The following is a 12,279-nucleotide window of genomic DNA, read 5'->3' on the forward strand; positions in this document are numbered from 1 at the left end:
GATCCCAAAGCATTTTCTTATATCAGATTCTTTTGCCTTGTGGGCCAGAGTTCATCGTGCTCAGCCAAGAGCCAGCCGCCTCCCAGCTATGGTGTCCGGGATGTTCTGTCACAAGATACGTGTCAGCTTTAGCTGACGACGCTATTGGACAACACTACCACTCGGAAGGCACCTTGAGCTAAAGGGAGCCACTTCACCCAACCTGAGACTCCGCATGTGTTTCACAGAGTCATAGCCGTCTGGTTCCCCAGCAGCCTAAGTGCACAACAGTGCGACAGAGGTGAGGAAGACACTCCAACCTTCCACTCTTGACCCCCTTTGCGCCCCAACCCGGCTCCTTCGGTTATTAAAACAGACCTTTTTTATATCCTTCTCCAGAAGTGTAACCGGGGGGAGCAACTGGTTATGAACTCGTGGCTCTTCCACAGCAGCCTTCACATCATAGCCAAGCCACAAGGCATTGATGATGGTCTGCACAAAAGAAGAGGTGTAGGATTAGGTCTCCAAGCATCTCCTGGCAGGATTGAAGCTGATGTTCTTTGCAGAGCTCCATGAATCCAGGATGAGTTGGAAGAGACAGAGGGGCTTTAGCTGCTCCGTAAAATGTCTGCCTTGCCAAGGAGCTTTGAGATGTACTTGATCGCTGCTTTAACCAACAACTGTTTCCCCTAAGAGATCGAGGGTGAGACAGATAAGAATGGAAAGCTCAATGCCCCCTAGGAGTTTCAACTTTGGGTGAATTGAAAGTTTGTTTTTCAAGGTCTACAATTCAAATGGTAAATTTTGGGGGGCTTTCAAATCCAAATGTAACTTTAGATGATCAACACCTGTCAATCTTTCCTCTCCATCTTCCTTTCAACTACCCCAATCCACAGCTGCAGCTAAACCCGAACACAGATATTCATTCTATGGCAAAGAGAACAAAATTGATGTAACTATGGGGTTCAATGTCTTTTTTCCCCCCCAGAAAGGCAAAATCTAGGAGGGCTTCGAAGATAGTCCATTCAGGAGCCTGAATAGAAAACCTGGTGAGATTTCCTTTGGAAGCCTCTTGTCTCTCTTTCTCTCAAGCATCGCGTGGATCCCCTTCACTGGATCTATTCGACCCCATTTGAGACCTCAGCTAACCTTCTCTCCTATTGCCAGGCCCACCTTAGGGGTCCTCCATAGCTGACCTATGAAAATCTCTGGTCCTGGCGGGCACGTTGCTAGCCCCAGAGCAGAAACGGAGTCATAGAGGGAGATGCCCACAAATTGCCCTGGGGTCCTGCTTGTCCCCACTCAAGAGAGAATCTACGGGGTTTGAGGGTTTCTTGAAAGAGCAAGACGAGATGGTCTCCAGAAGCATCCCTCAGCCTACCCAGCATGACCCACCAAGGCTGTTGCTGTTGTGATTTTTGTCCCTCCAGAAGCACCGACCACCATCCTGACTTTGTTCTTCTCATCCACCAGGATAGTCGGACACATGGATGAGAAAGGTTGTTTACCTGTTGGGGATGGAGCCAGGTGAGATGCATTGCTGGACACGATCCTCGAACATGCCACTTAAACCACTAGCCAGTATAGTTGCAGTAGTAAATATCCTGTGAACTATGGGCTGGTTCCCATTAGCCCTTCCTTTGCTCCTGTACAGGTGAGAGTACATGGGAGGGGTTGGCCAACCGGCGTCTTACAAATTAGCTTCTCCTTGCAGGAACGGCCACATTTCACCATCCTTGACCGAGTCCTTGCGGTGTTTTTACAGACCTCTCTTTCTCTCAGACCTGCAACAGAGATCCTCTTGGGCAAGCCCCCAAAGAAGGCTTCTTGGATGGCAGGGACCATGGCTGAATTAAGCGGACGGGGCTCCACCTCCTCTGCCCGCTGTCCCCCCCCAGATTCTGATGCAATGGGGGTTGGGGGATTGGGTAAGAGCTGATCGCACAGGCTCGAGGGGGAAATATTCTGAGCACTGACTCCTGGGAGAAACAGGGAGGGGCCCTTCCCACAACCTTCCCCTTGGCAAACTGCTTTCTAGGCAAATTCACGGTGAGCCTCAGATACAAGTGGGGTCCCTTTGTTTTGTAAGCCACACAACTTGGGGCATCACAACACAAGGAAGCCGTTGCTCTCCACTGCCGTAAAGGAAGAAGACACGGTTCCCCTGCTAGAGGGAGAAAGGGGGCATGGAAAGGGGGTCGGTCTGTGTGTCCAGGGGTCCTGATGCAGCGCTTGGAGAGCTCAGTTGGGAGTCTGTGCTCTAGGTGGGGTTGAGGCCTTCTGAAATGCCAAGCAAAGACCAAAGCAAAGGCGTTTGTATGGCCTGTGAAAAGCAACCATTGCCAGAATACTGGGAAGAGAAAAAATATCTGGAAAGGAATTAATTGGGTGTGGGGGGGAGATAAGGAAAAAAAAAATAAAGCTTGGAACGTGGCTCAATTCGGCAGTGAATGCCTGAAAGAAAATGTCCGGGCTGAGAACATCCATATGTTTTTTTTTCTATCAGTATTACTCTAATCAGTATAAAAGGTTAGAGAAAATAGATGAATGTCTCAGGAAGCGAAAGGTGAACAAAGGAAATTTATGTATGAGCTGTGGTGGCACAGTGGTTAGAAAGCAGTACTGCAGGCTACTTCTGCCGACTGCTGGCTGCAGTTTGGCAGTTCGATCCTGACTCCAGGTCGACTCGGCCTTCCCTCCTTCCGAGGCGGGTCAAAGGAGGACCCAGATTGTTAGGGGCAAATATGCCGACTCTGCGAACTGCTTAGAGAGGGCTGGGAAGCACTGGGAAGCACATATGAGTCTAAGGGCTATTGCTATAATGAATAATATATAATATAATGAATAATAAATAATATAATGAAGTCTCAGAGTCAATCTCAAAGGGCAAACCAGGGAAAAAGGAGCCCCCAGGCTATTATCATTGTCAGGCTCCAGAAACCAACCAGAAGCCGCTGAGGTTCTTCTAAGCAGCTCTGTTTATTGTTCCTCAACTCTAGACAGGTAAGATGGGCAGCCTATAAATTCAATGACTCAATAAATAAATCTTGCCGGCAGCCCATTGCACCATTCAAGAGACCTTCCCGGGAACTTCCAGGGAAAAAGGCGCTGCTCCCTTCAATCTCTCTTCTTCCCGCTCAACCTCTCTCTGCTCGGCCTGGAACGTGGCCCCTCCCAGCTGGGAAACCAGACTGCATTCCTCCCCAGGGATGGGTGGTTCAAGGAAGAACTTCGATAACCTTTGCAGAGCCCAAGGAACTCTGCTCTGCAGGGGGGAAGGATTCCAGGAACTTGGAAAGAGGCCGGGATAACATTAACAGCTCAATAAGGACAAAAATGGACTTCGATAAGAAATTACAGACCAAAATCATTAATGAATGACCTTGCGTTATCTCAAAGCAAGATGGGTGAACAATCGATTGATTAAATAAATAAATAAACAAATAAATGCATAAATAAACAAACAAGCAAATGAATAGATTATAAGTTGTTCACAATTATTTTAGCGGAAAGACTGAAAATAATTGTGCAAGAATTCATTCATGGGGGTAAATGTGGGTTTCTACTAAAAGATGATTGAAAGATAACATTACAACTGGGTTGGATATTTTAGAATATATGAACAACCCAATAAAAGCCAGATACTTTTTTTTTTTTTGAGACTATTGGGCAACACGCCTTGGTCTTTTTTGATGCAGAGAAGACTTTTGGTCACTTGAACTAAACTATTTTTATTGAAGGTTTTGGAAGATAATGAATTTTGGAAAGAATTTATATTTCGCAGACAGACCAAATTATCACTAATGAAGATTTAGCTAAACCATATGAGGTTTTTTTGGCCTTGAAATACAAAATAGACATAAGCCAAGATGAGAGGCTCATGGGTTTGAAGATGAAGAAGGAGTCAAAAAGTTAAGAGTTGTTGCAGATGGCTTGGTTTTGATTTGGACAGATTCTTCACGGGGACCTGAACTTTGAATAAAGAAATGAAAAGAATTTGGATGATTAATTTTAAAAACCCCACACAAATATATTAATAAAAATAGATAGTTACAAGACTATGATAGATGACCTATTTGTATGGAATAAATATCAATTTAGGTTTTCTTCCAAAATGCCCTTGTGGCTTTCAGCACATGAAGTATTTAATAGACCTGATATTATAAGTAAACATAAATGGATCACCTACCAAGATGTACTAGAATAAGTACAATTGAAGCCAGATACTTTTCTTTTGAGACTTACGGGCAAGCAACTAGAAAGTCATGGAATTTATGTTTTATATGTAACTGCAGTGAGATTATTACATGGTCCAAAGAGGGAAGGCTCAATTTTACCCACAGTAGAGGAAGGTTGATGGAGGGAGATGAAAATTAGAAGTTGCATAGAAAAGGCAACATCGACACTTATGGTTGACTGGAAACACCCCGTAGAATTTTGCATGAAACAGAAAAAAGACACTTATGATTTGTGGTTATAAGAATTAGAATTATTGGGTTTTTTTTGTAATCGTAGGGTAAGAGAGATTTGTTTTAATTGTATGTATAATTGCTGCAAAAGAAATTGGAAATTTTCCTTCCTTCTTTCCTTTTTCCATCCACTGCCCTTTATTAGTTTGTGCTAGTTTTTAATGTGTTTTGTAAAACTTTAATAAAAGTTTATTTAGAAAATGAGCTAGGGCTAAGACCCCAGAGAAGGGTCTCTGCAGGGGACGGACGAAAAAGGCAACCTAAGCCAAGCTTCACACAAAAGGATGTGGCTGCCATCTTGATTTTTTTGACCACCCACGACCCCCTTGGGAGAAGGGAAACGGTGGCCCCCTCGGCCTGGCCCACCCCCCGGAGGCAGCAGAGGCCTTTCCATGCTCCTTCCACGGCCGCAGAGACACAAGAGCCGAACAGGGAGGGGGAAGGCAGGGGCTGCCTGGAGGAGACCCTCCCCAGAGAGGGGCCTGGACGGGGGGCGGAGGGTTTGGAGAAGATCAAAGCCTTACCTGGGGCAATGAAGTTGGCCACCGAGGGGGGCACCCCAAACCCATTCAATATGTGGGGGGAGCTGAAGTCGTCCATCTCGTCGTTGAAGATGATGCCAGTCACAGGGGAACGGAGGTCGGAGCCGAAGCTGCAGAGGCGGGCGAGAGAAACGGGGTCCGTTCGGCAACCCAGTGGCTCCTCTTTGCACCCAGATTTCCTGCCCCCCGTTCCTGGAATGGCTGGAGCTCCAAGGTCCCAGACCCCGGGCATCGCCAGCCCTCCTCCCAGAAGCAGTTTGGAGGAGAGCTTCTCCCCCACAAGCGAGGCTGGGGGGTGCAGGTGCTCCCCTACTTCAGGGTTTGTCCAGAAGGGGAAGGGAGGCAGCAGAGGGCTGGGGCGGTGCCAGAACATAACCGGGGAAGGAGACTGTCATGCAGCCCCAGCCAGTGCAAAAGGGGGGGGCAGGGGAAAGACAGTAGGGAGGAATGGCAGGTGGCTGGCACCATAAAGCGCGACTGTGAGGAGGTGGGCAGTGTTAGCTGCTTAGCCAGTAAGGCGGGTGGCAAGCAAAGATGGACGCCCTCCAGCTCTGGTTGGGGACTCTTTGGAAAAAACAAAGACAACTAGCTCTGCCAACAAAGCAACACAACAGAACGACACTCCGTGCATACGCACACGCACACACGCACACAAACACACACACACACAGAGACTCCAATGCCATCCAGAAAGATCAGTGCTGGGATCAAGATTTGGGTGGGCAATCATCCAGGTGCTATGGGGCCAGTTCCCTTGGCTTCTCTCCAGCCTCCAGGGGCCGCTCCCCTTCCTCGGCTTCGGGAGCCTGGAGCTTGTGGAGGAAAAGCCACGATTTGGAGGAGGATCCTCCCAGAACCCCTCAGCCCTGACCCTGCTGGGAAGGGCAGCCTGACTGAGCCCGTCTCCAGCCGCCGCTCCGTCCTAGAGCCTCACTAGTGGTTGATGGTGCTAGTGGCCGACACCGCACTGCCATCCTCAGCCACGACGGAGACGTGGGATGTCCCAGCGTCTTCCGGAGTGTAGTAATCTGGTTCATAATAGCTGATGTTATGGGTCGTGTCGGTGATTTTGCCCCGCAAGCTGTCGGCCAAGGATTCTGAGGTCAGGTTTCTGATCACCTAGATGGAAGAACGGAAGAGAAATCCTACAGGAAAAGGCAAGCGATAATTCAAGAGGCCGATGGCCTTCCTTGGGTCTTTCCCAAGCAACTGATCTGATGGCCAGCTTGTCTCTCGGCTCAGGAGCCCCACTTGGCTCTGTTTGGCCGGGAGGAGGGTAGGAAGGAGGCAAAGGAGCAGAGGAAGGCATGGCGCTACCTCCGTCAGGTTGACAAACGCAGGGTCCCCGAGCAAGCTCCTCTTGGCGTAGGCGAAACGGAAAGCCTCCAAGATGCAGTGGTACATCCAGCCCTTCTCTTCCGGAGTCCCGGTGCTACTCTTAGAGAACCGGAAGCCTGCCGGGAGGTCAAGCACAAACATCAGGCATGTCAGGGTCCATTGGTCGCCAAAGCCAGAGGTCAGACCAACCAAGGGCTGCCATTGGTAGCTCAAACTTGGATGAAGACAGTAAGTTGATGCAAGTTTTCCATGAGATGGTAGGAAATGATGGTTGTGGCAAGGATGGTCTGAAACAAACCCGGATGAGGAAGAGGGGTGGGGAGGGAAAGGTTGAAGAGGAGCGTCCCAGTAGTCATTGGGGAAACCTGGGGAAATGCTGGAAACCCGTGTATTAGTGACTTGGGGTTTTCCTGGACTCACAATTCCTGCTGCAACACCAGATTGGAGCCGTAGCTGGGAGTTGTTTTCATTCATCCCTGACAGGAAGTGTAAAGTAGCAACAGTGGGTACAAAGGTGGATTTGTGAGGCCTCTGGCCTGAAAAAGCACAGGTAGAAAGGAACAACATTTGGGAAGTGCAGTGTGGTTGCTGCCTTACATTCACTAAAGAAGACAAACATGTTTGTTACACCTTCTTTGATTTAGAAAACGATACACAACACAGGTGAATTATGGAATGTTTTGGGTGAATGTGGAGGTTGGTTGCCGTAGGGGGTAAGTGGAACGTGGCAAGGGGGAAGGACGCCTGCGACACGGAAGGAAATGCCAGAGGCTCAGCACAGAACAGAAACCGAGCGGCGCACAGCCCATCTTGAGGTGGGGATAAAAGCACAAGGGGGTAAAAGAGCTTTGGGGTGGGGCAAGACGCGGGAAGGAGGTGAAGACAGATGGATGTGAGGGGCTTGAACCTCCAAGGCCAGCAGGGGAGCCCACTGAGGAATGCCAGGCTCTGCTGTATATGCACCACACCTTGCAAAAGATTTCTGAAGAAATCCAGGGGAAGAGCCGGGGGGGGGGCGCAAGATAGACGGAATCGAGCAATATCCCCCTGGAATTGGAACATTTCTCAAATGGGGGGTCTGGGAGGTTTCAAGAGGTCGAGGGGTAGAAACCTCTTGAAGCATCACTTTCACTTGTACCATTTCTCCCCGATCGGCATGATTTAAGCAGCCAAAACGATGCAATGCCTTTAGGTAAAGCTCCCAAACAGACGTGCCAAAAAATGCCAAATAATTTGGTTCGTGCGATTTGCTTCTTTTCTCTGTTTCTGCCTTGCGGGGTGGGGGAGGAGTAGCTTTGAAAAACCATCAAGGCCATCTAAAGTTATAATAAAAATGATAAAAAGTAACTTAAACATAATGGAAAAGAGGAGTAGATTGGATATGACGAAGAGAAATGATCCTTACAGACTGTCACAAAAAGATATCATTTGTTTTTAATTGTATTTTCTACCCTATTCTCCCTCCCCTTCCCTTCCCCTCTCTCCCTCTATATCCTTTCTCTTCCCCCCAACCGGCCTTTATCCGGTGTGTTAGGCCGGGTGTTTTCCTTCTTTCCCCCTAGCCGTTTTTCTTTCTATTTTGTAAATGTATTGTCGATGTGTTTTTAAATTGTAAATTCAATAAAATCTATTTTAAAAAAAATAAAATAAAAAATAAAAATGCAATTAAAACTTAACACAAACCAACGTTCCACACAAAGATCAAAGGTAAAGATCAAAGGTAAAACCCATAAAGGGAACAAGGAAAAGTGACGAGGCTGGCAGTGAAAATGCCCTCAAGGCAGGTGAGGAAGGACACCTTGCCTGGCAGCTGCCAAATGCATCAAGTGCCCCCCTACCCACCCCATCTTTCACTGGCACACACAGTTTCCACCATGAGCTCTTTGGGGAGGGGGAGATTTCTGGTGGCAGCCCCCAGAAACCTGTTAGGCTCAGTCCCCTCCTAACCATCCCCCCAACTTTGTCCTGCATTTCAAATCTTGAGGTCCTTGTCCTCAGCCCCCCCACCCACTGCCCCAGGAGGGGCTGGGAGAGCCGAGCCCCTTAGCAGAGACCAAAGGCCTGCTTGGCTCCCCGTGGATGATGCCCTTGAGCGGCCCAGGTGGAAGAGGAAAGAGCACCTGCCGGGGAGAGAAGGTTGACAGGGAGGCCATTTTAAAATACCTGGAAGTCCATCCAGTTAAGGGACACCCTCAAAACTGTCCAAAGCAGTTCAGCCAAAGAGAACTGCCGGCCCCCGGATCAGAGGAGTGGAATCGAGGGACCCCTGGGCTGAAACCATGGGGGTGCCCCTGTTTGGAGAGATCCCGCGGCAGCATTTTTCATAGCTCATAGTCCCATCTCTCTGCCCACCCACCTCCCCCCATTAAGCTGCTGAAGCAGAGTTGACATTCCGGTCCTGGGGGGCGATTTTGCGACCCTCCTGAAAAGCGAATGTCCCAATGAAACCTTGTAAGTAGTAAAGAGATATGGAAGAATCCTGACCTTTCAGGATGTTGAGGATCAGGGCCAGCACAGGACCGCTTAAAGGTGCGTTGGGCACATACATGCTGAACTGGCCAAGTTGCACTTTTAAAGGATGTTCTTCCAGGGTTGGTCGGTAATCCCTCAGGTCCTCCAGGGTAAGGATCCCTCCTGGAACAGAAAGGAAGGTAACCCTGGCAACTGGGCCATTTAGAGACGACGGACAAATCCCCAGCTTGCTCACGGGGGGGCGGGGGGGCGGGGGGAAGTCACCCACATGGCACCCAGATAAAGGGAGAAGGGCATCCTCTGCCCATATTTAACCATAAAAGCACATCTTCTAAGCTTTACCCGCTCTTAACTTGGGTTAGTTTTAATTCTGGCTTGATTTGTATTGCTGAACTGATATTGTGTGTATTTTTAATGCTCTATTTGGCGGATGAGTCCGAAAGCGGGTGGAGCCCTTTCTGAGGGCTGCAGAGGGGCTCATGCCAGCCCTCACCTCCCCCAGAGAGGGAAAGAGTTGGCCAAGTTGGCACCCGCTCTGGGAGACACATATTTTCTAAAACTCTCCTGAATGCTTCTGACTCTCAGCCAATAGGTTCTCGTTTCCAAGCTGCCGAGGCCAAATATCAGCTTTCTAAGTTACTAAGATGTGCTTTGAGGTTTGGAGGGCTCCACAAACCAGTCTGGCTTCTCCAAGGAGGATCGATGATCTGGGATTATCTGAGTTAGAGGGACAGCGAGCACTGCCCCCTCCCTGCCCCGTATCAGAAAGCTACAGCTACAGTTCAGATGCCCCATGGACCCTGACTTCTATTTTATTATTTTATTGCTTTGATTTATTTGATTTGTCAATCTCTTACAAGATAATAGGTATAAGTATAAACACGAGTAAGAATACAGGAAATAGGTACGAATAAATGGGGACAATAGGACAGGGACGGTAGGCACAATGGTACGCTTATGCACGCCCCTTACAGACCTCTTAGGAATGGGGTGAGGTCAATAGTGGATAGTTTGAGGTTAAAGGAGTGAGCTGACCTGCTCTCTCCAAAGTGATTTGATGCTCCAAGCCAGGAGCCTTCCTTTCCAATTCACAGCCAGTTTCTGAACAACGTTTCTTAAGTTCATCTATAGGTATCTGAAGTGGGTCTCTGAATGCCATCTCAAGACCCTCTTTCCACCTCCAATTCTTGGAAGCAAGAGCTAAAGTGCACAGAACCTCCTCCCCAAAGGGGCTGCCCAGAAGAGTTGATGGCAGGACCACCAATCGGCACCAAAGATGTTAACTGCCTGCATCCCTCCCTGCAAAACCAGGCATTTTCCTCTTTCAGCTATGGCATTTAGGACGATTTCCACAGGGAATTACAATCTTAAATGGCGTAAATGTGATCACTCCTGGATTCTTATGTCTGCCACAACGTCCCTCACCTACAAGGCCTGGCTCTTCTGTGGCTGCCAGCCATCTTCCCCACCATTGGTTCACCCAAGAATTCTGCAAGTCAGCAACATCCTTTGGCCCCACAACACTGGGCGCTTGTCAGCCAGAAAACCAGACAAGAAACCCAACCAGGTGAGCTAAAGCTCCTTTACCGTAAGGCTGCATGAACAAAATCTCGCAAGTCTGAAGATACAAACTTCCCTCTGGCACAAAAGTACTTGATCCGTTGGTGCAGATCAGAGGTGTGGTCTTTAGCCGGTTCTGACCGGTTCTCTAGCGGAAATTTTGAGTAGCTCTGAGAACCGGCCAATCCCACCTCTGACTGGCCCCGCCAACCCCATCCCTTCTCTGCCTCCCATTGAGTCCCAGCGGATCGGCTGGGTCTCCTGTTGCCCTGCCCAGGAGAACAGAGCTGGAAAGCAGGCCAGTGGGGTGGGGAGGGAATGGGGATTTTGCAGTCTCCTTCCCCTGCCATGCCAACCAAGGCACACCCACCAAGCCACACCCACAGAACCAGTAGTAAAAAAAAAATGAATCCCGCCATTGGTGCAGACCCGTTTCTAAGGTTCTTTTTCTGTCAGTTTGGCCCCGGGGACTCCCATCTCTCTTGTCTGGTTGCTTCCTTGGCAGCTTCTCTTCCCCCTTGTCCCCCAAGGTCACCCACACAGTCCATTACAATTCTGTGGCGAGGCCATCTTTGCAGAATCTCCCCACACCACACACACACAGACAGGCTACTTGATAGGGTCTTCGGTGGGCTTTGAGACACCACCAGCTCTTTTGAAGCAAATATCCCTACTGATTATATGCCATGGAACAAGTTTTGCTAAGTGGGTAGCAGAAAATGCGCTCCCCCCCCCCGAAGGAGGGAGCTTGTTGTGTGTATGCAGACCTTTCCGCGGGGTAGACCTGACCCTGAGTGCAAGGATGCAATCCCCGCTCAGAACCAACAGTCCCAGGATGAGGCATGTTCTATATTAACATTCTCCAAATCCTGAGTTCTGATTGGTCCACGCGGACCGCAACCCGATTGGTTAACTAAAACAACTGTGATTGGTGCGCTAAGAATCTACCGCGATTGGCTGAGCCGATCGCGGGAAATTCAAAGCGCTGCCATTGGCCGCCGAGCCACTGGCTGGCTGAATAAAGCCAAGCGGTTCACAGGTCCTGCACCGAACTGTATATTCAATAAAGAGCTGAATGTGCACTTTGAGTCTCGCGTCTCTATGCGACCCGATCTACCCGGGACCGATCTCCCGGACTTAACACGGCACAGCAGGGCAGGACCAGCTGTTTTGTTCAAGCAGAATAGGCAGAGGGTGAAAGAGGAAACCAGCCTCTACCGGCTGCCCAGACTGCTTGGACTGATCCAAAGGAGAAAACCATAACCGCCTCACTCCTTGCTTTGCAGGCAGTTGGCTGCTCACCTGAATTTTGGACCTCAGCCACCATCTGCTGGGCCAGGCTGCCAGTGTAGAAGGCGTCTGCACCTTGGTTGGCGATGGTCTCGTAGGTGCTGGCCAGTTTGGGCAGGCGGAGGAGTTGCTTCTCCTGCAGCACCTTCCCGCTTTTGCAGAAGACCTCGCTGAAAACAAAGGCATTATTGGAGAGGAAGCCACGAGCCCGGCCAGAGTTTCTTCCACCTCAGGCAACTTCCAGAGGTGTCGACTTCATCTCCTGGGACTCCCCAGCCAGAACTGTGGAAGCTGAAGTCTCCACTCCTTAAAGGTTGAGAAACTTCCTGCGTCAACTCAGAAAGCTTAGATTGACCGAGGAACTGTTGATACAGTTCTACAGAGCCTGTCATTTGAATCTCTTCTGTAACTGTCTGGTTTGGCACAGCAACCAATCCAGACAAACTCAGATCGTTTGTCTCAAACTTCAATGGAGAATTAGAACGGCAGAAAAAAACAATTGCAACCAGCCTGCCTTCCACTGAGGGCCTGGATGCTGCAGGGGGCAGAAAGATCCTGGATATAAACTGTTTGAATTTCTCCCCTCTGGACATTGCGCTAGAGCAGTGGTCCCCAACCTTTTTTGTGCC

At 49.3% G+C, this 12,279-nt stretch overlaps 1 protein-coding gene across 5 annotated transcripts in view; it reads right to left on the reverse strand.

Annotated features, from left to right (window-relative positions):
• The window catches only part of LOC113447032 (glutathione hydrolase 1 proenzyme), a 31,647-nt gene that overhangs the window by 2,337 nt on the left and 17,031 nt on the right, over nucleotides 1–12,279 (reverse strand). For 2 of the 5 annotated variants that reach the window (XM_087913526.1, XM_026717010.2), the window contains 7 exons: nucleotides 11,663–11,820; nucleotides 8,813–8,962; nucleotides 6,308–6,444; nucleotides 5,925–6,109; nucleotides 4,973–5,100; nucleotides 1,375–1,487; nucleotides 358–471 (listed from right to left, as the gene is read on the reverse strand). In XM_087913526.1, coding sequence (XP_087769652.1) covers nucleotides 358–471; nucleotides 1,375–1,487; nucleotides 4,973–5,100; nucleotides 5,925–6,109; nucleotides 6,308–6,444; nucleotides 8,813–8,962; nucleotides 11,663–11,820 — 985 coding nt within the window. Of the gene's footprint in view, nucleotides 1–357; nucleotides 472–1,374; nucleotides 1,626–4,972; nucleotides 5,101–5,924; nucleotides 6,110–6,307; nucleotides 6,445–8,812; nucleotides 8,963–11,662; nucleotides 11,821–12,279 lie in introns of those variants that run through there. The other 3 variants (XR_015739639.1, XR_003375572.2, XM_026717012.2) reach the window with 3 other exon arrangements.

The sequence above is a fragment of the Pseudonaja textilis genome, chromosome 15 (assembly GCF_049901715.1).
Source record: "Pseudonaja textilis isolate UNSWEBS1 chromosome 15, rPseTex1.2, whole genome shotgun sequence".
NCBI classification, from domain to species: domain Eukaryota; kingdom Metazoa; phylum Chordata; class Lepidosauria; order Squamata; family Elapidae; genus Pseudonaja; species Pseudonaja textilis.